The sequence below is a fragment of the Panthera tigris genome, chromosome A1 (assembly GCF_018350195.1).
Source record: "Panthera tigris isolate Pti1 chromosome A1, P.tigris_Pti1_mat1.1, whole genome shotgun sequence".
NCBI classification, from domain to species: Eukaryota; Metazoa; Chordata; class Mammalia; order Carnivora; family Felidae; genus Panthera; species Panthera tigris.
In genome coordinates this window covers 208,166,505-208,193,688 of record NC_056660.1, presented here as the reverse complement: position 1 = coordinate 208,193,688, position 27,184 = coordinate 208,166,505, and the positions used below count along the sequence as shown (strand labels likewise).

General features: G+C 38.1%; 1 protein-coding gene across 1 annotated transcript in view; it reads left to right on the top strand.

Moving 5' to 3' along the window:
- WDR70 (WD repeat domain 70) overlaps positions 1-27,184 on the top strand; it is a 298,120-nt gene that overhangs the window by 78,728 nt on the left and 192,208 nt on the right. The window contains exon 8 of the mRNA XM_007095461.3: positions 3,198-3,351. Coding sequence (XP_007095523.1) covers positions 3,198-3,351 — 154 coding nt within the window. The remainder of the gene's footprint in view (positions 1-3,197; positions 3,352-27,184) is intronic.

Below are 27,184 nucleotides of genomic sequence, written 5' to 3'. Positions count from 1 at the left end.
CTAACTGATTTTTATCATTTCCTTTAATTATGAAAGTAGGCAACAAAGCCACAAGTGTACCTACAAATTTCAGTGCTTTCTTACTATATTATCATTACTACAGGTACATTGAAATATGTATTATTTATGCTCATCATTACTTTGAAATTACAGTAGATCTGCCTCTAGGCATAGTGTCTTGATACGTAAGTATGGAGACTCACATATTATGTCACAAATTAAAAAAATATTTTAATATTTATTCCTTTATAGCTGGTTTCCACTATATGCCTAATGTAGTTTTTTAAATTTTTTTTTTTAACGTTTATTTATTTTTGAGACAGAGAGAGACAGAGCATGAACGGGGGAGGGGCAGAGAGAGAGGGAGACACAGAATCGGAAGCAGGCTCCAGGCTCTGAGCCATCAGCCCAGAGCCCGATGCGGGGCTCGAACTCACGGACCATGAGATCGTGACCTGAGCTGAAGTCGGACGCTTAACCGACTGAGCCACCCAGGCGCCCCCTTAATGTAGTTTTTTAAAGATGTTTAAAAAACATAGGAAGAAGGAGCCCACAGACTTCAGAGTGCAAAATGGTCCAGGCACAAAAAAATGGTTCTGTATAGTGTAGGTCAGATTGTGTCCTTGCTCCACTCAAAGCACTCTGGTGGGTTTCTTCTGATTTCTCTCAGAGAGAACAAAAGCCAAGGCCCTTTCAGGGACTTATGTGGCCCTCTGTGATCTGCACATCCCCACCTGCTGCATTCTGACCTCTCCAACTCCTGTTTGTTTTGCTCAGTCTGCTCCAGGTTACATTGGGCAAATGTCAGGACACTCTTGCTGCAGGTCATTTCTGATAGAAGTTGCTTCTTCTTAGAACACTCTTCCTCAAAATATTGTCACAGCCTACTCCCTCACTTCGTAGCCCACTCGGTCACTTACTTCCTGACCACTCTACTTAAAATATTTATTCCCGTCCCCTTGGTACACATTTTCAGTCCTCCCCACTCTGATTTTTCCCATATACTTATTACACAGTTTTTCATATTCCATACTTTCCGTTAGCTTAGTACTGATTTTGGGAGTGGGGCTCATCATAGACTTCAGTTACTGAGAGGTTGGACCTTTGGCAATAATAGGTCTGTTTTGGAGAGTTACCATTGGTCCCATGCCTAACTTCTATCCCTTCTTCCACTGCCTATTGCATTAACAGTGGCGTGGATGATGACAAAAGCTACCTAATGTCAACTGAACTGGCCAACTCATTTTGCATTGTTTATTGCCTCTTTCGAAGTTGATGTCCTTTGGGATTAACATGTGATACAAAGAGCTTCGTATTTGGTGTCCACTTTTGTGGGCGTGTCTACATGCATCTTCCCCACATCTCCTTATCTCCATCTCTTGATCTTTCCTAGGGTTTGTCATCTTCTGGAGACAAACCCTACTTCTGGTTTCTCACCAGTGTACTTGATTTTTTGCTCACCGGATTCAGTTAGCATGATGTCATCTAGATCGTGGACCAACATGAATTTCTTCACATTGTCCAGATGGTACAGGTCCCTTCTGAGTATGTTAAGACAAAGGGCCAGAAAAGTAATGTAGCCCTGGCTCGAGCATGCACACGTGTGCTGTTGTTGGTCACCTGTGAACGTCAACTGCTTTGGATCCCTTTTCCTAATAGTGGTAGAAAAAGACGCTTTACCAAATCGTTCACTTACCTGACAGGGACAATAACCCTGTCTTTATAGGCTGCCAGAGAGGCCCTTTGGCTTTCACACTATAGTTTTTAATTGGTGATTTAGTCAGTCTCAGCCTTTCATTGTCTTTGTTCATTGTACTGACTACCCAGGTAATAGGAATCCAGTTTTTTTTAAAAAAAAATTTTTTTAACGTTTATTTATTTTTGAGACAGAGAGAGACAGAGCATGAACAGGGGAGGGGCAGAGAGAGAGGGAGACACAGAATCTGAAACAGGCTCCAGGCTCTGAGCTGTCAGCACAGAGCCCGACGCGGGGCTCGAACTCACGGCCGCGAGATCATGACCTGAGCCGAAGTCGGACGCTTAACCGACCGAGCCACCCAGCCGCCCCAATAGGGATCCAGTTCTGCAGTTGTTTTTGTGCAGTTATTCCTTTTCCCGTACCTCTCAGATGCCTGAAGTAGCCCACCAGCCAGTGTCTCTCCCTTCACTGTGAATTTGTGGCAGTTGCAGTTACACTGTTGCAGCACGGCGGGGACTCTGTGCCACCTGCGACAGGGTCCTCACTGCTAGCCAGTCAGTGATGAATACCTCTCCAGGATCTCATTTTGGAATTGACTTCATAGGGCCGTTTCTGGTGGCAACTTTCTCAGGTCAGGTTCCCCAGAAACATACCTTGAAACTTCGGGATTTGCATGCAGAAGGTTGGTTGAGGAGTGCTCGTGGTGGGATCAGCCCTTGTGAGAGAAGGTGCAAGGGAAGCACGCTTAGGAAGGTGCAGGAATTGTGGCGTCATGGAGTGGCAGAAGCAGCCACAGCTGATCCCACAGGGAAACTGAAGCTGGTATAATTCTTCCGACATATCCCAGACTGAAGCAGAGAGCTGGGCCATTTTACTGCACATTGGCATTGAACGTGGGCTACTTTGGAATGGTAACATAGTCTGAAGCTAGAGGAATGAGTAGAGCGGTGAGAATGGAAGGGATGCCATAGTGCCAGAGGAATAAAGGAGATGGAACCTTGTTCTAACGCCTTAGCTGTGAAGGGGAAAGAGGGGCGACAATCAGTAGCTGTTCCTGAGGACACTGGAAGGGATGGGATGCAGAATACAGGTATTAGATTTGCCTTGGGCAGGAAGAGGTTTACATCCACCATTGTAATCAAAGAGGCGGAGGAAGAGAGGTGTTCAGATGCAGATAAGTAAGTTTATAACACTAGTGGGAGGAAGTTGAGGCAGTTGTTTGTTTCTTTTGGCAAAGAGCCAGACAAATCAACAGCTGAAAGAGGGGAGAGTTGGTTGGTGAGTAGAGATTTTAACAGATTGCTGTGGTGAGTGGGAGGAGAGCGCTAACAGGATAGCCACTGGTGTTGAGGACCCATTCGAAGTTGATGATCTTGCTTTTGAAGAATTATCAATTTGTGCAGTTGTGCAACTTTCTTCTGGCAGTGCCTAATGTAGTGGAAGTATAAATATTATGCCCAGTGTCTTACACACCTGTTTTCTTTTTTCTTTTACAAAGCCATCAGATCAAGTCATTGCAGTATAGTAACACGGGAGACATGATTCTTGTTGTATCTGGAAGCTCTCAGGCTAAAGTGATTGACAGAGATGGTTTTGAAGTAATGGAATGTATAAAGGGAGACCAGTATATTGTGGACATGGCGAACACCAAGGTAAGCATTAAACAATATTTTAGTGAATTTAATTAATTTGGCACACATTTGTTAACAACTTGTTTGAGTTGCTATAATTCATCCTAAAAATTAGTGTCTTGTTTTAAACACTGTATTGTTTCTCACAATTCTGTGGATTGATCAGGAAGTTCTTATGCTTCATATAGTGTCAGCTGGGGCACTAGGATGGTTTTAAGGTTCAAAATGCATCATTCACATGGTTTATGGTTGGTGCTCTACCCCATGGTATCTATCCTGCTCCCAGCACTCCCCACTTCCCGACTATGTGCATGTGCATGCGTGCGTGCCCCCTCTCTCTCTCTGTCTCTCCCACTTTCTCTTTCCACATGTCTAGTTTGGGCTTTTTTCACAGTGTGGTGGACTTAGTGGGGTTTGACTTCTTGCTTGATGACTGGGTTCCATGAAGGATGGATATGGAAACTTTGGATTTTATAAGGTCTGGCTTCAAATCTTATGTACCATCATAGTGCCAGTGCAAATTTGAGGAGAGGGGAGATAGATTCTACCATTTGGTGGTTGAATGACAAGATCACATAAAAGATCATGTGGGCGGGGAGATATGGATGTAGCCATCTTTATAAACAACATAGCACAAACTTACTATGTACTAGGGCTTAGGACAAGAATGAAAGAGTCTCATCAACCTTTTAAATAAAGATTTTTAGTGAGATAATATCTTAAAATTACAGTAAATACCAATTAACTATAGCAGCATAAGTCCTATCAAACTTAATGGCTTATTTATAATTGCTGACATATCTTTGGGATGGCTGGGCTTGGCTCCAAGCTCCAGTTAGTGCTAGGTCTGTTCCATGTGTTTCTGTTCCCGCTTGTACTCGCAAACTTCCTGAGGGCATGTTTTTCTCATGGTGATGGCAGAAACACAAGAGGGAAACCCCAAATCTGGAAGCACATTTGAAGTCTTTGCTCATATGTCCACAGGCGTTCCATTGGCCAGAGCAAATCACATGACTGTGGGTAACATCGGTACAGTGGAGAAATATGCTCAGGTCTTTAGTGAGAGGAGCTGCAGTATCACATGCCAAAGCTGGAGGATGCAGGAGGGGTGATGGATTGGGAACAATAATGCAAGTTATCACAGATACATTACAGTGTCAGTGGATATAATTGATGCAGAAGTTTGAGCCTCAATTTTAATTTTGATTTTTACTCTTTCTTTCCCTATCTGTCTTAGTACCTTCTTCTAAAACACTAATCATGGTTTGTAACTAAATCAAAATCTTATATGAGATTTGATTGTCTTAAGAAAATACAGTGGGTCCTGATTGTTTGTTGTTCCTGTATTTGCAAGCTCACCTATTTGCTAAAAATTTTTTGTAACCCCGAAATCAGTACACAGTGCTTTTATGGTCATTTGCAGACGTGCATATGTACAGAGTGGCAAAAAAGAATTTGAAAAAGCTGATGCTCTTTTTTCTTGTTTCAGCTCACGTTGTAATCAAGTATCCTTTCTGTGATCTATGTAGTGTTGCGTTTTTCTTATTTGGGCAATTTTTGTTGGTGATTTTGCTGTTTACAATGGCCCCCAAGTGTAGTGCTGAAGTGCTGTAGCATTGTCTGGTGTTCCTAAGTGTAAGAAGTCCATGATGTGCCCTAGAGAGAATACATATGTTAGATAAGCTTCATTCAGGCACGACTTACAGTGCTGTTGGCTATGAGTTCAATGTTTATGAATCAGAAATATATATTATTATATGGTTGTCCTTAAACAAAAACATAAACAAAGTTATGTATTGATTGCTTGATGAAAATGTGACCAGAGGCTTACAGGAACCCAACCCTGTATTTGATAATTCAGTGTTTACAGAACTTTATAGACCGTAACTACTACAAATAAGGAGATTTGACTGTAATCTACTTTACATGCCCTGGTTGACCTATTGGAATAAATAAATATACTGTGTTTCAAATTGCCTTCTATTGAACCCCAGTGAAGTGCCTCTCAACCCTAATGAGGATCCCAGCCTCATGCATAGTTTTAGTTAGTTTTTTTTTTTTAAGTTTATTTTAATTTTGAAAGAGAGAGACAGTACAAGTAGGGGAGGGGCAGAGAGAGAGGGAGACAGAGAATCCCAAGCAGACTTCGAGCTGCCAGCCCAGAGCCTGACATGGGGCTCGAACACACGAGATCGAGAGATTAGGACTTGAGCTGAAGCCAAGAGTCGGTTTCAGCTTAACGGACTGACCCACCCAGATGCCCCTTGACTAATTGTATTAAGTACCCAGTATATGTTAGATGATTCAAACAATTCAAATATAATTTAAGCATACAATTATATTGCAATGGTGGCTTCAGTAGTTTCTTTTTTTTCATGTATTCCACTAGAATTTCTCATTTGTCTCTCCTTAAAGTCAGTGTCCCTAGGATTCCACCAAAGATGATGTTGTGAGAGTGAGGGTGGTAAGGAAAGAAAGCAGATAGGGATATAGGTCCCTGTCCATATCTTAAACTCAGTTAGTTCTGCTTTTATCTGCTTTATTTGAAACTTTTGGGAATCCAGAACTTTAAAAAACTGGTTTGTGGAAATGAAACCTTAAAAAACTCCTATTTATTCTCTTTTTAGCTTGTATTTACCATAGACAATAGTTCTTAAAGAGTATGAGGAAGAAAAGTTTTTGCCAGTCTCTAAGCTCTTCTTAATTGTTTCAGCCATTCAGGGATTTCTTACATTATAAAAAGACTAAGACTTTGTGGATTTAAGTTTTAGCTGACAAAATTTCAAGAAGAAAGGAATCTGTTTAGTTCTCTTGCTAGCTGTTTCTGCAGTCTCAGACTTATAGTGCATATAATAAGATGATTAAGAAAGTAGGACAAGGATGGATAACAAATCTATGTAGAAACACAAAAAAATTAAAATTAAAATATTAAGTTATCAGAGTTACCTTTTACCTCCTTGGTTAAGTTTATTCGTAAGTGTTTAATTGTTTTTAGTGCTATTGTAAATGGGATTGATTTCTTTATTTCTTTTTCAGGAAGTTCTTTGTTAGTGTATGGAAGCACTGTTGTTTTTTTTCTAATGTTTTATTTATTTTTGAGGGAGAGAGAGACAGAGTATGAGTGGGGGAAGAGCAGAGAGAGAGGGAGACACAGAATCCAAAGCAGGTTCCAGGCTCTGAGCTGTCAGCACAGAGCCTGATGCGGGGCTGGAACTCACAAACTGTGAGATTATGACCTGAGCCGAAGTCAGACGCTTAACTGACTGAGCCACCTCGGCGCCCCGCACTGTTGATTTTTTAAATGTTAATTGTGTGTCCTGCAACTTTACTGAATTCATTGATTAGATCTAAGAATTTTTTTTGTTGAGTCTTTACGATTTTCTGTATTTAGCAATAGAAATAGAGACCATTTTACCTCTTACTTTCCAATTTTGATATATTTTCTTTTCTTACCTGATTTCTCTAGTTATGACTTCCAATACTGTCTTAAATAAGAGTGATGAGAGTGGACACCCTTGTCTCTTGTTCCTGATCTTAGATGAAGAGCTTTTAATCTTTCACCATTGAGTATGGTGTTAGCTGTCAGCTCGTCATGTATGGCCTTTATTATGTTGCGATTGGTTCCTTCTATGTCTAATTGCAAACTATATATCTGATAAGGGTTAATGTCCAAAATATGTGAAGAGTCATACAGCTCAACAGCAAAAGCAAAAGAAAATGAACCCAATTAAAAAATGATCAAAGGACCTGGATAGACATTTTCTGAAGAAGATGTACTAAAGACCAACAAGTACACGAAAAGATGCTCAACATGACTTGTCATTAGGGAAATGCAAATTAAAACCACAGTGAAATATCACCTCGTGCCTGTTAGAATGGCCATTATCAAAAAGACAGGAGATAACAAATGCTGGTATGGATGTAGAGAGAAGAGAACCCTTGTGCAGTATTGGTGAGATTGTAAATTGGAGTAGCCACTGTGGAAAACAGTATGGAAGATCCTCAAAAAAAGTTAAAAATAGAACTACCATATGATCCAGCAATTCCTCTTCTGGGAATATATCCAAAGGAAATGAAAAGATGAATTTTAAAAGATATCTGCACCTCCATGATTAGCAGCATCGTTTGCAGCAACCAATACATGGAAACAACCTAAGTGTCCATGGATGGATAAACGGATAAAGAAGTTGTGGTAACACACACACACACACACACACACACACACACACACATATGGGGTGGAATATTATTCAGCCATAAAAGATGAGGAAATGCTACCATTTGCAACAACATGGATGGAACTTCAAGGCATTATGCTAAATGAAATAAGCCAGGCAGAGAAAGACAAATACTATATGATCTCACTTATATGTGGAACCTAACAAACAAACAATTCCCTGCCCGACCAAAAACCGCAGACTCACAGAAAAGGACATCAGACATGTGGTTACCAGAGGCTGAAGGTGGGGGATGAGGGAATTGGAGGAGGGTAGTCAAAAGGTACAAATTCCTAGTTATAAGGTACATAAATACTAGGGGTATAATTACAACATTATGACTATAATACTGTATGATATACAGGAAAGTTGTTATGGAAGTAAATCCTAAGAGTTCTCGTCACAAGAGTTTTTTTTTTTTTTTTACTTTTTTCTTTTTTATATTGTATCTATATGAGATGAGGGATGTTAGCTGAACCTATTGTGATAATCATTTCATAATACATGTAAATCATATTATCATGCTATATGCCTTAAACTTATACAGTGATGTATATCAATTATTTCTCAATAAAACTGGGAAAAAATTTTAGTTACCAATGTGCAAAAATCTCTATATATTGTAACCATGTACTATAACTTCTCCCACTTTGCTGAATATCTCTGTTTTGATTTCAAAATCATGGTTAATATTTACTCTTTCCATTTCCTAGAAGCAGATGTAATTAATTGACTATTTACTTGTCTAGGAAATGTTACTGGTATCTTAATTGCAGTCTTTGGCTTGAGTAATGGGTTTTGGAAATGCAAGAATTATTGTTTGAAAGTAGTAGATTTCATAGGACACTTTTTTTCCTTAACTTTTTAACCTCTTTTCTGATTCCAAGAGTAATTAGTAACTTGTGGCTTTACTGGAAATTGCAGTGAATAGGACATTAAAGGAAACAATTAAATATATCTGATCTGTTGTGATTAAAATATTATGTACTTTAAATATAAACAGGCCTTTCTAATTATATTGTTAAATTTGTATCTCTAATCTTTACATCACTGTGTGTATATGTGTGTGTATTTTTAAGTATAGTCACAGTGGTAAAGAAATGCTTTTTTCTGTTGTATACTACAACACCGTGCATTACAGGAAGAATAGTTACATTTACATCTTGGAAAAATAAAGTTTATTGGGTTTCTAACAGTAATTCCTGTCAATAATAGAAAATTTGGAAAAGAAAAAATTACTCATAATTCTACTATCCAAATATAATCACTGAGAACATTTTGGTTTCTGTATTCTGTATTTTCCTTATGCATCTGAAAAACATTTTTTCTGATGATAGCAGAACCTTTACATCAGTTATTGCTTGGAGTCACGTTTTGCATGTTCTGCCGTCTTGGAGTTATGTTGTGAGTGCCGCAGGGGCTGCAGTAAGGTGCAAGGAGAGGCCTGGGGATGGGGGTGAGGGGCAGGGGGGTTCTCACTTCAGCCAGAGGAGTTCCAGTTTTGTCTGTTTTATGTGTTCAAGTTTTTCATAAGATATACTTTGTAAATCGGGTCCTGCTCTGTGTGTGTGTGTGTGTGTGTGTGTGTGTGTGTGTGTGTGTGTGTTTTAAACATGAAGAACGTTGGTCTGGAGTTCATGGGATTATTGATTATTGTACGTGGGGAAAATGGGATCTTACTTCTTTTAGGTTCAGGCGAGTAGTGTTAAATCCAAAAGAAATCCAGCTGAGTAAATTTGTCGCTCTCATTGTTTTTCTTCAATGATTTGTGAATTGGGCAGCATCTCTTCTAGCAAGTAGTCTAAAGAAGTTATGAGATGTACAAAATGGAATGTTTTCAAAGGCAGAGGGTAGGACAAGAAACTTATAAATAGGAAAAAAAGGATTATTTCCAGCAAGGTTATACCTTCCTTTTGGGGGAACAAACGGGTCTATTAGTTGGATAACCTCACTGGTGTTGATCAGGAAATTCCAGACTTTCTGGTTAAGATTACATTCCTGGGAGAGTTTGAAACAGTACTTAGGTTAGGTATTAAGTTTCTTTTTGGTGCCATTGGTTTAACATAAGTGATTCCATTTTGCGCCTGTTGTCTCTCTCTTTTTAAAAAAAATTTTTTTTAATGTTTATTCATTTTTTGAGAGACAGAGACAGAACGTGAATGGGGTAGGGGCAGAGAGAGAGAGAGGGAGACACAGAATCCCAGGCAAGCTCCAGGCTCTGAACTCAGCAGCACAGAGCCCGAGGTGAGGCTCGAACTCACCGACTGTGAGATCATGACCTGAGCCAAAATCGGACACTTAACCAACTGAGCCACCCAGGCGCCCCTGTTGTCTCTTTTTTAACATTAAGAAAGTAGGACAAGGATAAGGAGGAATCAACCTTTAAACTATTCAAAAGCATACTTTAAAATCTTAATTATATTGTCATCTAAAACTCATTTATTCTAAACCAGAATTTTGGTACGTTACTTCCAATCAGAAAGTGTTTTCCTCTCTTACTTTGAAGTCTCACACACACACTTTGCCTGAGACTCAAATGGGGCTGTTTGGCCTAGATCCCACAAATGTGTGACTATTAAATTTCTAGCCCTCACTGAGTATTCCTGTACATCAAAACTCTATAACAAATCAGTATTAAGTTAAATTAAAAGGTGTTTTCATAGATGATAATAAATGAATGCCTGTGATTATCTTAGAGTTTCACTTATTAAACTTCCTTTTGTCAGTTAATCTAGAGTTGATATTGTTAAGTGCATTTCCCTTGGATTGTCTTCAACCCTTTTCTCTTCAACATCAAAACAATTCTGTTACATTTCTTTCTTAATTACATGACTAACATGGTAGAGGATAGGTTCAGGGACCCTAGAATGCTTGGATCTTTAATTGGGCAATTTCTCCTTGAATATCCTTTAATTATGGAAATTAGAAGCTTTATAAATAATTACAGGAAAAACATGTTTTTAAATATTTATTTATATTTGAATAGTACATGTAGTTATTCTGATCTCCAGCCACTCCAAAAATTTGCTGCTATTATTTGGAGATGAAACATTTTAGTCATATCCTTTTAATGGGAAATACTGTTTCCTAAGAAGTAAAACATTTTAAACTGTGAATTCTAGGTATATTTTTGTTTCTGTAAGCAGTTTTAACTGATGGTTTTAACCACAAATATAAACTCCCCCAAAGTGCAGTGATTTGAAGCACATTGTGTTTCTTTCCAATTTCTGAATATTTCCAGACCTTTTTATCTAATAGAAACTCCCTAACACTGGTTTCTGTCCTTTTGACATATCCCCATCACTTTTGGGGTACTTTGTTACATTCTGGCACAACAAAATGTTCCTGGCTCGTCTTGTACTTTTCCTGCTCTAATGTTACCCATTTCTCTATTGATCCATGGCTCCTTTTAATAGGGAATTGTGTTTACAAATCTAGATCCTGGCACTGCATATGTTCACTGATGCTGGGGCACCATTGCTTCTAGACTATTTCAGGAGAGAGAGCTGGGATGGGAGATAAACCAAATAACCAAAAAAACCCACCCCTATATATATAATATAAATATATATATATATATATATATATATATAATATAAAATATAAAAAATATATAAATATATAAAATATATATTATATACATATAAATATATAATCATGAATTCACACTGATCTATGAAGTAATTCTAATCTAACTTCGCAGCCTTTCCCCATTCTATATTTGTATTTCACTTCTTCAACAGTGAGAAGTTCGGCTTCTAATATCATCACTATAGTAATTCATTTGTTCATTGCTACCACACATAGAAAGTAGTTTCAGAATTGCTACACTCATAGTCATGGTTGTAGACAGAATTCTAAGATGGCCCCCAAGATTCCTGCTCCTCCTCTCGAGTATGGTTGTGAACTATGAGCAGGACCCGACACTCCTATGGTTAGATTATGTTGAATGGCATAGCTGAGAAAGGAGGATTATCTTCAGTGGATCCTGTCTAATCCGGTGGGCCCTTAAAGGGATTGGGCTATTCCTGACAAAAGAAATTTGAGGTGTGGGAGGGATTTGACCTGAGGGAGAGTCTCTGTTGCTGGCTTTGAAGATGTAAGCAGACCTACATGAGTAAGTTGGAGATATAGCTAAGGTGATTTCTGAGCAAAGTGTTGAAGGTACTGCCTGCTTTCTTCTTGCTGCTTATAGTAATATATGAGAGAATAAAGTTAAATGGAAAGAAGTTTTATTAGAGAGGTACCAGGACTAGATGATTTAGTTTGTTTTGAGCCTATCCAGATGGTAAATAATGTTAAAATGAAGAAATTGCTTCTGAAAGTTTGGTACAGAGAAGGAACCAAGGGTGTATATATAACCTTTTGCTCAAACCTCAGAAAGATCATAGGGTCAGATTACTTAGTTATACTAAAGGCTTTTTCAAGAAATTAATGTGGGCCTCACAGATTTTCTTAACCAAACCAGGCGACCCCTAGGAAGCTTAAGGATATTACTCCTTAGCCATTTCAAAGGAGTTATAGATAAAGAGGGGATTATTTTGCAAACATTTGCAGGCATGACTTTTGTCTAATTTAGATTCAACATGAGAAGGATTCTCATTTGCTGGCTTTGAAGGTGGAGTAATTCATGTGGCAAGGAAGGCACACAGCTTCTAGATACTGGGAGCAGCCCCCAGCTGACAGCAAGGAAATGGGCATCTTAGTCCTGCAATTACAAGGAACTTGGATTTTGCCAGCAACCTAATGAGCTTGGAAGCAGATTCTTGCCCAGAGCTTCCAGAGAGGAATGCAGCCCTATCACCATCCTGATTTCAGTCTGTGAGACCCTAAGCAAAGAATTCAGCTACGTTGCGATGGACTTCTGACCTCCAAAACTGTTAGGGGCTTAAACCACCTCCAATTTATTAGTTTAGTTTGGTGATTTCTTACATAGCATACATAACTAATACAGTCCTGCAAAAACCAAACATCCCAGGTAATAATGCAAGTACATGAGAAGGTGGTAGTGGTTGTGATCATGCATAAGAGCAGGGAGGAGTTGGCTTTCAGTGAGAGGAGGGAATATATTTACACTGGGAATGGAGGGGTTGTGGAGGGCTCATACCCACAGTTGTTTGTAGGCTGTGGGTCTTAGGTAGGAAACTACTGGCAGGGTCATTAATTTTGTGTTGGGAGTTGTTGTGATGAAGCCTTCAGTACAATAGTAAAGACTTCGAATAGCTATTGAGGGTTGTGAGAAAAAAATGCCTAGAAGAAATGTGGGACATTAAGGGCTATAGAATGTAGATTTGCAGAGACAGTCATTCTGTGTATTTGTATGATACTCCTGAATCTTATTTGGGAGGCTGGATGTTTGAATGGAATACAATGATGGGGGAGGAGGGAGTTATTCCAGAATAAAGATTGTTCATTGTAGGTAAAGCAAGAGGACTCTCAGGTGTATGCCTAAGGAGTGGTTGATATTGAAAAAAAAAAAAAAAAAAAAAAAAAGTTGAACCGGAAGATAGAAAGTTATGTGACCAGCAAATGGAATATCTAGAGCCTAGCACATATCAGCTGAAAAACATTTGTTAAAACAATAAATATTGGAAACTCATGGTTTCAGAAAAGGAACTATCTGTGGTAATGGCAGAGTTAGCCATAGTTGGGGCTGTTGAAAAGTGTTAGAAGAGGTCATTGGAGTTAAGTAGATCAAAGAAGACTGAAGTTATGTCTTGAATACGTTCAAATGGATTTTAAAATTGCTCAGGAACTAGAAAGACTGAACTTGAGTCTTTGATTAAAGAAGAAAATGACTAAGAGTATGGATGGAATATAACTGGGGTCAGCAAACTACAGCCATGGGCCAAATCCAGCCTGCACCCTGTTTTTGTAAATAAAAGTTTTATTGGAAACAGCTATGCCTGTTCATTTACTATTTACTATTGTCTGTGCCTGCTTTTGTGCTACAGTGGTAGAGTTAAATAGTTGCAGCACAGACCATGTGGCCCACAAAACTTAAAATACTCATTATCTGGCCCTTTACAGAAAAAGTCTGCCAACTCCTGCACTAAAGCTGTAAATGTTTTCTGCAGCAAAATATATGCACACAGATTTTTGCTGACAATTTTAGGAACTTTGGTGATTCCTAAAACAGCCTATGAATGGACTCTGGTGAAGAACTTTTGGATCGAAGTTCACACTATATTCTCAGCTGCATTTCTTTTCATCATGTGAGTTGCCTGTTAGCTCACCATGAGAAAGAGATGGGTACTTTCATTTTGGTGGGTCACAGAGCCTCACCTCATTCAGTGACTACAGATGGCAGTGCATCAGGGCAACTGTTTTACAGCTTTTCTTATGTGGTAGCCATAAGAGTATGTGCAGAATAGTATAAATCAGCACCCCGCCCCCATCCCCACCCCCGCCGATTGTCCCCCATCTGCGTGTGTGTGTGTTTAGAGGAAACCAATATTGATCATGGTTCAGTAATGTCCTCTTTTCAGGGAAAGCATAACGTATTTATGAGAAAAAATGGATGGTTAATTCTTCTAGGCTATTTCCAGTTAAGTCTGTTAAATGAAGGGATTTTTTTCAGGAGGGTCTATGTTTAGATACAGGAAAAAAGAAAAACTAGTTTATTTGATGAAAAACTGTTTTTGTCACTGGCTGTTCTTTAATAGGTGTCACTTTAAAATTTTTTCCGCTAATGTTAGCCATAGTACTGAATCTGTTTAGATCCATTTAAGAATCCTTAGTTGAACTTGATTTTTGTTATGACTAATTTTGGTCACTGTTTTAACACAAGGGTACTTAACATTCCCATTGCCTTTGTCATGCTCCTATCTTTACAAACAAGAAACAACATTCATAGTCTTTTAGATGTTTTACAGTTTAACCTATTATTTGTGTTTGTATTCTGGATACTCAACAGCTAAGGTGACCTCATGTCCTTTTACCTTAATATCTTCTGTAATAGAGATCATTTTTTTTTCAGTCCTCTTAAAAAATATCTTTTATATTACAAGATGCTATTTTAACTTTAATCAACAAATGTCAGTAAAAGACCTGTTTTCTGGGGCCTGCCATTAAGACCTGCATGGTGTTGGTGAGTTGTTGGGTTGCTGTTCAAAGTATAGGAAGTGATGTTCTAAGCACTGGACCGAGCAGCATCTCTCTGTAGAATCCCTGAGTCTGGGTGTGGGAGAGGAAAATGGTAAAGTAGGAACTGGCTGGGAGGTAAGCATACCAACCATTAGATTGCAGGGCCAGGCAGAGACGTCAGGGGAGATGGACTCAGTTAAGCAGAGGAGGATGCACGTATGGAGTAGTCTGTAAGAATGAGGAAGCCAAGGCAGTTAGATTCTAAGTCCTCAGAGCCAGGCATGTATGTCTTGGTTTATTGGGGTGTTCCTTTGATTGCAAACCATGAGCTGTTTTCCTGCTATAGAGGCACGTATTTAACGGGGTGAAACTAGACTAGATAGCTGTTTACTGCTAGGCATTAGAAATTATTTTTTTTTCTTAAATAAGCATAGTCTGACAAATTTCTGTTTTGGAAAGAGATTACTGGGGCCCCTGATAATCCTATGTATTTTAATCTATCAGCCAATCAACTAATTATTAGCTTTCAATATCTTAGGTACACAGAATTGAAGGGAACCTAACTCACTTCTCTGTTCATGGTGGCTTGCCATCATGCCATATCTCGTGGGCAGTTCTCAGTTCTCATGATGCCATCCATAACTCTCAGCAGCTTTTGACACAGTTGATCACTACACTTCTTGAAACACCTTCGTACCTGACTTCTGATTTGCTGTGCTCTCCCAGTTTTCTTCTTACCTCATTTCGTGTTCCTTTTCACTCTGGTTTTGTTGCTCCTCCTCTGTCCTCCAGCATCCGAATGTTGGGGTGTCCAGCTCATACTGAACCCTCTCTAGTATTTACATCTGCTTCCTGATTCATCTCATCTGGTCACACGGTTTTGATGTGGAAACGCCGGGGTTCGGAGCAAACAGTCAAGAAAGAATTCTTGGGATGTCTTTGGAGCAAAAAAGTGAGGAGGGCACCTGTTGGGATGAGCACTGGGTGTTGTATGGAAACCAATTTGACAATAAATTTCATATTAAAAAAAATAAAAATAAATAAAAAATTTAAAAATTAAAAAAAAAATTTTAAAGCCCCCCCCCCCCCCCCATAAAATAAAATAAAGCACGGGGACAGGACCTGTGGGTAGAAAGAGCTGCACTGGGGTTGTGTTGGGTGACTGATTATATACCATCAGGTTGAGGGGGTTAGGGACAGCACAAGCCTCTAAGCAATTTTGAAGACAAGGTTTCCATGGCCCTGAGGGGGCTAGCTGTTGTTAGGAAAAGGTCATTTATTACTGTCTAGCAAACCCTCAGTCATGAGACCTTCAGATGTGTATCAGTGGGTCATGTGTGTGGAGGATGATTACTAACGTATATCTTGCGGGGTAAAGATGGAAGAAGTTTCCAAAGGAATTCCTTTATGTTTAAAGTAGACTCACAGGATCCTAGGAGGTTAGGATAATGTTAAGCTAAGATTGCCTTTTGCCTTTAGCAAAGTGTCAACATTTAGGCAGCTGAGCCCCCAGGGGAAGGTCACTCTGCCTATTTCAAGGGCTTGTGAATGGACTGTAAGTTACAAGGAAATTTAAGTTTTTCTTTTGCCTTTGTTTCCCATATCAGCTTTAAATGTCATGTATAGACACTGATGACTTATGAATTTATGTTTCTTGGCCTGTTTTTTCACCTGCCCAGTATGACCAACTACTTACTTCACAGTCTCACCTGGATGTATAATAGGCATCTTAACACAAAATACGCAAAAAGGAAATTGTGACTTTTCTTTCTACACATCCTCCTACTGCAGTCATCTTTATCTCAGTAAATGACATCATCACTCACTAGCTGATCAGCTGAAACACCTTTGAGTTCTACTTGACTCCTCTCTTCCCTGACACCTCACATCTGCCCCATTGTCCAATGTGTTTTGCCAACAGAGTTGTATGAATAAAGTTGCCATTAACATTTGCATGTAGGTTTTGCGTAGGCATAAAATTTTAAATCAGTGGAGTTAATACCTAGGAGTGTGGTTGCTATCTCATATGGTCAGATCAGCCAATATCTTTCAAAATGGTTTGTGCTGTTTTGTATTCCCACCAGCAGTGAATGAGAGGTCCTGGTGCTCTGCCTCCTTGCCAGCAGCTGGGAGGTTGGAAGTGTCAGGTGGTTGGAATTTAGCATTCTTACAGGTCTTTAATGGCAGTTGGTTGTTTTAATTTGCCTTTCCTTAAAGACTGATGATGTTGGGGCGCCTGGGTGGCTCAGTCGGTTAAGCGGCCGACTTCGGCTCAGGTCATGATCTCGCGGTCTGTGAGTTCGAGCCCCGCATCGGGCTCTGTGCTGACAGCTCAGAGCCTGGAGCCTGTTTCAGAGTCTGTGTCTCCCTCTCTCTGACCCTCCCCCGTTCATGCTCTGTCTCTCTCTGTCTCAAAAATAAATAAACATTAAAAAAAAAAGACTGATGATGTTGAACATCTTTTCATGTTTGCTGTCTTTATTTTATATCTTCTTTGGTGCAGCATACATTTAATTAAAAAATTTTTTTTTCCTATTTTGGGGGAGTAGGGAATCTTTTCTTATTGTTCTTGAGAGTTCACAAAATATTCTGGGTGTATATCCTTTTTAAAATATGTGACTTGTAAATATTTTCTCCCATTGTGTGCCTGGTCTATTCATTCTCTTTGTAAAATTTTTAAAATTTTGATGAAGTTCAGTTTATCAGTTCTTTTATGGATCATGTTTTGGGTTTGGTCAAAGAACTTTGCCGAACTTAGTGTCACAAAGATTTTCATCCATTTTTCTTATAGGAGTCTTACTCTTTAATGTTCTACACTCATTCTATGATCCATTTTGAGCTGATTTTTGTATAACGAGTGAGAAATATGTCAAGGTTTTTTTTTTTTTTTTTCTGGGCATATAAATGACCAGTTATTTCAGTATCATCAGTTGAAAAGACTGACCCCTCTTTACTGAATTGCCTTTGCATATTTGTTCAAATATAAATTGATGACATTTGATAAAGTTTATTTTGAGACTCTCTATTCTGTTCCATTGCTATGTGTATACCCTTTCACTAATACCACGCTGCCTTGATTATTGCACCTTTGTAGGATATCTTAAAATTTGGTGGTGTGAGTGCTCTAACTTTGTTCTTTGTTTTAGTTGTTTGGGCTATTTTAGTTTCTTTCTTTTTTTTTTCCTTTTTTTTTTAGAGTTTATTTATTTATTGAGAGAGAGAGAGAAAGAGAGAGAGACAGAACAAGCAGGGGAGGGGCAGAGAGAAGGAGAAACAGAATCCCAAGCAGGCTCTGCACTGTCAGTGTGCAGCTCCATGCGGGGCTCGAACTCATGAACCGTGAGATCATGACCTGAGATCAAGAGTCGTATGCTTAACTGACTGTGCCACCCAGGCGCTCCAGTTTCTTTCTTATTTTTTTTAAGTTTTTACTTCAATTCTAGTTTGTTAACATACAGTGTTATATTAATTTCAGGTGTACAATATAGTGATTTAACACTTCTATACAACACACACATCATAACAAGTGCACTTCTTAATGCTTATCACCTAATTCACCCATTCCCCCATCCGCCTGGTAACCATCAGTTCACTATAATTAAGAGTCTGTTTCTTGGTTTCTGTCTCTTTTTTTCCCTTTGTTCATTTGTTTTGTTTCTTAATCCCACATATGAGTGAAATCATATGGTATTTGTCTTTCTCTGACTTACTTTGCTTACCATTATACTCTTTAGCTCCATCCATGTTGCTGCAAATGGCAAGATTTCATTCATTTTTATGGCTTAGTAATATTCCATTGTGTGTGTGTATATACCACATCTTCTTTATCCATTCAGTCACTGGACACTTTGGTTGCTTCCATAATTTGGCTATTGTTGATAATGCTGCTATAAACATTGGGGTGCATGTATACCTTTGAATTAATGTTTTTGTATTCTTTGGGTAACTAGTGCAGTTGCTGGATCATAGGGTAGTTCTGCTTTTAACTTTCTGAGGAAACTCCTTACTGTTTTCCATAGTGGCTGCACCAGTTTGTATTCCCACCAACAGTGCATGAGGATTCATTTTTCTCTTCATCTTTGTTAACACCTGTTGTCTCTTGTGTTGTTGATTTTAGCCATTCTGACAGGTGTGAGGTGATATATCTCATTGTAGTTTTGATTTTGGGCTATTTTAGTTTCTTTTTCACATACATTTTAGAGTCAGTCATCTTGTTTATATACACAAAGAACCCTGCTGTGATTTTGTTTGAAATTATTTTGAATCTAAAGATCATTTGGAGAGAATTGACATCTTAACTGTTTGGAGTCTTTCAGTCCATCAACAACAGTATATCTCTTATTTATTTAGGTCTTTTTTTTTTATTTTTCCAGGTTTTATAGTTTTTAGCATAGAGCACCTGAACAGATTTTATTAAATTCATACTTAATTTACACTTAAAATTTACTTTTTTTTTTTTTTTTTTAGCCATTATAAATGGCATCACTTAAAAACGTCTAGTAGAATTTGCCAGTGTAGCTTGGAGTTTTCTTTTTCCTGTTTTCAAAAAATTTAAACTATGAATTCAATTTATTTGATAAGTACAGGACTATTCATGTTATTTCTTTGTTCTTGTGTTGAGATAGGATAGGTTATGACTTTCATGGACTTGGTCCATTTCCTCTAAGTTGCAAATTTATGTACATAGAATTATTAGTAATATTTCTTTAAGGTCATTGCTCATATTTTTTCTCTTTTTCCTGATATTGGCAATTTGTGTCTTCTCTTTTTTCTTGGTCTGGCAAGAAGTTTTCCCATTTTATTGATTTTTTTTTCAAAGAGCAATTTTTTTAAGTCTCATTCATTTGTATTTCTTTGTTGTAGTTCTGTCTTCAACATTGATTTCTGTTCTTATGCTTTCTTTCCTTTTGCTTGCCTCTCCTATTTCTTTTTAGAATTCCTAGTATTTTAAGGTGGATGCTTTAATTAGAGACTTGTTTTATCTTTTCTTTTTTTTAATTCTTGTTTTAATGTTTATTTAGTTTTGAGAGAGAAAGACAGACAGAGTGTGAGTGGGGAGGGGCAGAGAGAGAGGGAGACACAGAACCTGAAGCAGGCTCCAGGCTGTGAGCTGCCAGCACAGAGCTTGATGTGGGGCTCGAACTTGTGAATGGCGATGTCATGACCTGAGCTGAAGTTGGACCCTCAACCGATTGAGTCACCCAGGCGCCCCTTGTTTTAAATAGAATCATGTAGTGCTATAATATTCCTTATAAGCATTGCTTTAGCTGTGTACCACAAATTTTGAGATATATTTTCATTTTCATTCAGTTGCCTTGGAACTACCTCTTTTACTGATGGATTATTTAGCAGCATAATATCTAATTTCCAAATATTTGGGGATTTTTATGTCATCTTTCTGTTACAAATTTCTAGTTTAATTCCTTTATGGGAATGTTTAGCTCATTTAAGTTTAATGTAATTATTGGTATGGTTGGATTTAAATTTGGTGAGGTTTGTTTTGTGACCTAGAATATGATCTATCTTAGTTTCTGTTTTGTGTGCACTTGTGAAGAATATGTATTCTGCTGTTGCCAGGTAGAATAGTCTGTTTATATAAAGTTAAGTCAGTTCATGGAGTTCTGTATACTTGCTGATTTTCTTTGTGCTTATTTTTTCAATGGTCTTTTCAGTTCTTTCAGTTTTAGCTTCATGTCTTGAAACTGTTGTATTGGGTGCATGTGTACTTACAATTGCTCTGTCTTTTTGGTAAATTGATCCTTTTATCATTATATAATGTCCCTCCTTATCTCTGGCGATTTTTCTTGTTCTGATGTCTACCTTGTGTGATGCTAATATAATCACTCATGCCTTTTTTTTTTTTTTTTTTTTTTTGGCTTTATTTGTTTTGAGAGAGAGCATGAGTGAGCTCAAGTGCCAGAGGGACAGAGAGAGACAGGGAGAGAGAGAATCCCAAACAGATTCTGGGCTGTCAGCACAGAGCCTGATGCAGGGCTCAAACTGACAACCGTGAGATCATGACCTGAGCCAAGATCAAGAGTTAATCGCTTAACCAACTGAGCCACCCAGCCGCGCCTCAAGCTTTTAAAAAATTATTGTTTGCTTGGTATATTTCTTTTGGTATTGATTTATTCAATAACATTTATTGAGTGTCTAGACATTTATTGAATGTCTAGGAGGCAAAACCCTCATGCAGTTTATATGCCAGTGGGGACACATGAAAATATGCAAAACGTATACTGTATAACAAAACCAGAGAGTAATAAGTGCTATGAAGAAGCAGATTAAGGGGATAGAAAGTAACGAGTGACTTCTTTAGATAGAGTACTCAGGAAGGTCTCTGAGGGATTGGCATTCAGGGTGAGGTCTGGATAAAGGATCCTCCAGGGAGCCAGGTACATTGGTATCTGAGGAGCCATGCAGAAAGAGGAACAGCAAATGCAAGGCCCTGAGGCAAGGTGCTTGTTATATCTTTTTCGACTCTTAGTTTTTAATCTTTCTGTGTCATTGTATTTCAAGTCAGATTCCTGAAATAAGTGTTAATTGATAGGTCTTGTGTTTTAATGTATGATGGTAATCATTGTCTTTTAATTGGTGTGTTTAGCTCATTTTAAGTTTAATGTAATTATTGGTAGGGTTGGATTTAGTTCTACCATTTTATTACTTTTGATTCTTTCTGTTCTTTGTTCAGTGCCTCATCTTTCCTAATTTCTTTTAAATTATCTGAGTATTTTTAGAATTCCATTTTTTTTAACTGTTGGATTTTAATTATGCTCTTTGTATAGTATTTTAAGTGGTGGTTCTAGGGAACTATAAAAATATATTAAATTATATATAATCTACTTAGAATTAATATTTTACCATATCAAGTGAAAAATAGAAATTGTGCAACCACATAGGCTCTTCCCCCAATCCTGATGTAGTTGTTGTACGTTCCGTTTTCATATGTTGAAAATCCTATCAGGCAATGATAATAATTTTTGTTCTCAACAAAAGTTAAAGGTGAAAAATATTGTTCTGTTTACTCAGGTATTTATCCTTTCTTTTGTTGTCCTTTCATTGCTTATATTCCAGTTTCTCTTTGTAATTATTTCCCTTTCACTTGAAGTAGTCTTTCTTTTTTAATTTTTAATGTTGAGATTGAATATATAAACCATAACATTTACTCATTTAGTTCGTTATGTTCAGTGGTTTTTAGTATATTCATGGAGTGTGCAGCCATCACCACAATCCATTTTAGAACATTTTGTCATCCCCAAAAGAAACTATTGGAGACAATAAAAAGATTAATATTTGTCAGGGGTAAGGGGCAAGGAGTGATGATTCGGCAGAGCACAGAAGATTTTTAAGACAATGAAACTAGTCTGTATGATAAGACAATGAAACTAGTCTGTATGATGTTATAATGATGGATATGAGTCAGTATAAATTGTCCAGATCCATAGAATGTACGAAATCAAGAGTGAACCTGAATATGAACTGTGACATTTGGATGATAACGATGTGTCAGTGTAGGTTCATCAGTTGTAACAAATGTACTACTGTGATGGGGAATATTGATAATAGGGGAAAGCTATGCATGTGGGGGGCAAGGGCTTTATGGAAAATCTCTGTGCCTTCCTCTCAATATTGCTGTGAACCTAAAACTGTCCTAAGAAGTAATCTATTAAAAATAAAATACTCCCTGTCCCTTAGCCAGCATCCCCAAGTCTACCACCCCTTGAAGCCTTGCACAACTACTAATCTACTAATCTGCTGTCTCTATAGATTTGGCATTTCTGGATATCAGAAAATGGAATCATACAATATGTGGCTCTTTCACTTAGCATGTTTTTGAAATTTATCCATGTTGTATCAATATTTAATTTCATTGCCAAATAATATTCGATTGTATGGATATACCACATTTATCTCTTCTCAAGTTGATGGACGTTTGTGCTGTTTCCACTTTTTTATTATTATGAATAATGCTTCTATGAACATTCATGTACAAGTTTTTGTGCAGAGGTATGCTGTCATTTCTCTTAGATGTATACCTAGGAGTGGAATTTTAGGGTCCTATGGTAACTCTGTGTTTAACATTTTGAGGGACTGCCAGACTGTTTTCCAAAGTGTCTATAACATTTTACCTACCCACCAGTAGTGTATGAGGGTTCCAGTTTTTCTACATCCTTGTCAACACTTGTGGTTTCTCATGTTGTTGTTGTTTAATAATCATCTTAGAGGGTGAGAAGTGGTATCTCTGTGGTCTGTGTTGAACATCTTTTTGTGTATATATTAGCCATTTGTAAATTTTCTTTAGAGAAATGTCTATTCAAATCCTGGCCCATTTTAAAATTGGGTTATATGTCTTTTTATTATTGAGTTCTAACAGTTTATATATTCTAGATATTTGTCCTTTATGAGATATATGATTTGCAAATATTTTCTCTCATTCTTTGGGTTGTCTTTTCATGTTCTCGATGGTGTCCTTTGAAGCACAAAAGTTTTAAATTTTGATGAAGCTCAATTTATTTTTTCCTTTGTTTTGTGCCTTTAGTGTCATTGCCTAACCCACAGTCATGGAGAATTATGCTTATGTTTTCTTCCAAGGGTTTTATAGTTTTAGCTCTTACATTTAGGTCTGTGATCCATTTAGAGTTAATTTTTGTGCATGGTATGAAGTAGGGGTCCAACTGTATAGTAAGTATTCTTGAAATAATAAAATAATTTTTGAATTTCTTAGCTACTCTTTGAATTTCCATATAAAATTTATGATCAATTTTCAATTTCTGTCACATTTCTTTTGGTGACAAGTTCTCTTAGTTTTCTTTCATCTTGCAATGTCTTTATTTCACCTTCATTCCCAAAGTACATTTTCTATACATTTAACTTGGCAGTATTTTTCTGTCAGCACTTTAAAAATGTTGGTCCACTGTCTTCTGGCCTTATTTTTGTTGAATAATTATGCAGTAATTCAAGTATTTGTTTTTCTTTATGTAATGTGTTGTTTTTTATATTTGCTTTTTGAAATTTTCCCCCTATTTCTCTTTTGGACTTTAATAGTTTATTATGTGTCAAGACATAGGCTTTAAAACATTTATTTATTTATTTATTTATTTATTTATTTATTATTATTATTATTCTTATTTTTTGTTTTGTTCATCCTGTTTGGTATTCACTGAAGTTCTTGGATCTGTAAATTTACCTCCTTCACCATTTTTGGGAAATTTTTAGTTATTATTTCTTCAAATATTTGTCTGCACCTGACTGTCTTCTCCTAAGTCGTATGTAATACGAGTACTAACCTTTTTGATATTGTCTCAGCGCTTTCTGTGATTCTGCTCATTTTTTCCTGTTAGATTAAATTATTTCTATTAATCTGTCTTCAAGTTCATTGAGTCTTTCCTCTGACATATCCATTCTACTATTGGGCCCTTACAGTGAATTTTTTATTCCCATTATTTTATTTTTCAATATGACCAGGTTTCCATGTTAATAGTTTATTTTTCTTTGCTGGTCACTTTATATCTTTGCATTTGTTTCAGATATGTTTGCTTTCCTTTATGTGTCATGGTCATAAACACCGATTTTAAGTCTTTTTCTTAAAATATTGATTGCAACATTTGGGTCATTTTGTGGTCGGCATCTTTTATCTTATTTCTTGGGAGCTGGTTAGATTTTCCTGGTTCTTTGTATGATTAATTTTGGGTTGTATCTTTCACATTTTGAATATTGTGTTCTGATATTCTGAGTCCTGTCCAAAACCTCTAGAGAATGGTGGGTTTTCATTTGTTTGTCTGTGAAGTTGCTTTTTTGGCTGAGGGTCAACCTGATTAGTTTTAGACTCTAAATCCTGACCTGCCTCCTGTGAGCTGTTTTTCCTTGCAGTATTAATTTTCAAGGCATCTGTATGTTATTCTGGTTTGCCCCATGTACATGTTATCCAGGGATCCATATGGACCCTGGCTGCTAGTCCATACCATGTTCGCTTCTCAATGCTTTTCTTAGGTTGATTCTGGTAGGTTTCACACAGTACACCTCAGGAGTGAGTGCAGGACTTTTTGTACAGGTTTAAAGGACATTTTTCTCCAGCTTTTTAAACCCTTCACCCTATGATTTTCCCTTTACTGTCTTTCACGGGTTTCTGTTCTGATGTTCTTGCTGGAAAATCACTCTTATGCATTGTAGCAGTTCCCATACTGTAGCTTATGCCTCCTGGCAAAGCTGGACTGAGGTGAAAAATAAAAATTTCTCTAACCCACAGCAGCTGCTTTTTCTTTTTTAAAAAGTTTATTTATTTGAGAGTGGGGGAGGGACGGAGAGAGAGAGAGAGAGAGAGAGAGAGAGAGAGAGAGAGAGAGAGAATCCCAAGCAAGCTACTCACTGCAGTGCGGAGCCTGATATGGGGCTTGAACTCACAAACCGTGAGATCATGACCCGAGCCAAAACCAAGAGTCAGACACTTAACTGTCTGAGCCACTCAGGCGCCCCCACAGCAGCTGTTTCTCTGTGTTGGTGGGAAAAGGCAGTGTGGCTACCCATTGTTGGCATTTTCCCGAGGTAAAGCATAGAGTATCAGGATTCTATTCTACATATGTTGGTAGGTGATCTGCTTTCTTGTTAATACTGGCCTACTAGAAAGCATGGAGTGTCAAAAGTGCTGCACAGTGGTTGCTGTCATTGTTGCTTCTGGTTCAGGGGAGGAGGCACCATGCCTCTTTGTTACTGGCTTTTTCCTGGTTTGGGTTAGGAGAGCCATCTTCTATGAAGGGCTGCTCCTCTTACTGAGACAACAGTCGCTGTTTTGTTACTGGCACTCATCTGCTGTAATGACCTCACAGGGCCACTGCCGCTGGGTGGGAGGATGAGAAGTATCACCCCAGAGCCGGCACTTGGCTGGTGTGAAATGAAGAAAATCGATTCTTTAACCTGTTCGGACTACTTCCATTTCTGGTGCCAACACTGAGGAGAGACTTGGTAGCTTTGTTGCTTGTGCTTGGCTGGCATAGGGTAGGTCAGATCACAAGAACTTTGTTCCTCAGGCCTTTCACCCCCACTGCTACCCCTATGCCCTGGAGAGTGGAACCATTTTTTGGAACTTTGTTTGCTCTTGCTCTCAGTTGTTAGTTGTGGACTGCCCCAGAACCCAAGTCGGGAGACAGAGAAGGCAAAAATCATCCCCAGACTACTCCTTAGACCGAGTATCCCCCAGAATTCATATTTTGAAATTGTAACCCCAAGGTGATGGTATTAGAAGGTGGGGCTTTTGCAAGGTGATTAGGCCATGAAAGTGGAGCTGTCACGAATGAGATTAGTGCCCTATGAAAGTGTCCCAAGAAACCTTTCTTACCCCTTCACCATATGAGGTTATAGTAAAAGGATGGCCTCTGTGAACTAGGGAGTTCAGACACTAAATCTGCTGGCACCTTGATCTTCAACTTCCCAGTTTCCAGAACTGTGAGAAACAAATGTTTATTGTTCATAAGCCACTCAGTTTATGGTATTTTTGTTACAGTGGCCCAAATGAGCTAACAGGGAAAGATAGCACTCCCTTGTCCTTAAGTCACAGCTCAAGGGAATGTAATGGGCAGAGCTAGATTGCATTCCTGTGTCACATCTGTAAGGGAGGCTGGCAAAGATAGAGCCTGACTTTTCCACTTCTCTATGAGAGGTAGTCTCTGTCTTTTACCAAGAGTCATATTTTGGGGAATTTCCTAAACACAGAAGAGAGTTCATGTTCTTCATGGCCAGAGAGAATGATGTGTTATTTATATAGTCACCCATTTACACAACAGTTGCTTGATTAATTCACAAACTTCGGCTTCATCTGTGGTTGCAGCCCAGATCCAGTTCTTTAGGGAAACCTGTTGTCTCTCTCTTTAAAATGTATCCCAAATCTTCTTACCTCTGAACACTTTACTGCTGTGCCCTAGTCCAAGCGACTGTCAGTGTTCAGATGAACCACATCACTGGCTTCCCAGGTGGCCCTCTTAATTCCTCTTTTGACTTTGCAACAAGCTTTTCTTCACAGAGCATCCAGGACATTTTTTTAAGTGTTTATTTTGATATCGTTTCAAATTAACAGACAAGTTATAGGAATAGTACCTAGAACTTCCTTATACCCTTTTTTCAGATTCATCAGTTGTTCATAATTTGCCCCATTGCTTTATCTTCCCCCATCCCCTCCTCTCTTCCTTCCTCAGCTAACAGAAACTCTGTCCTTCTCTTTCCATCCCCCACACTTATATACCCCCCTCACTCACACTCATACGTATTTGCGCATACATTAGAATTATGTGTGTGCGTTTAATATTCCCCGACTTTTGAAATAACTTGCAGACATCATGTTCCTTTACTCCTAAATTCTTCAGTGTGGTTTTCCTAATAATAATATGATCTTTTTACATAACTATGAATTTAACATTGATGAAATACTATTTAATCTGTAGTCCATGGTTATCTCAACAATCTCCTTTTTGATTATATTCCCACCAGTTCAGTAGCCATGGCTTTTGTCTCTTTTAATTGGGAATAGTTCTCTGCCTTTGTTAAAAGAAACTTTGGTATAT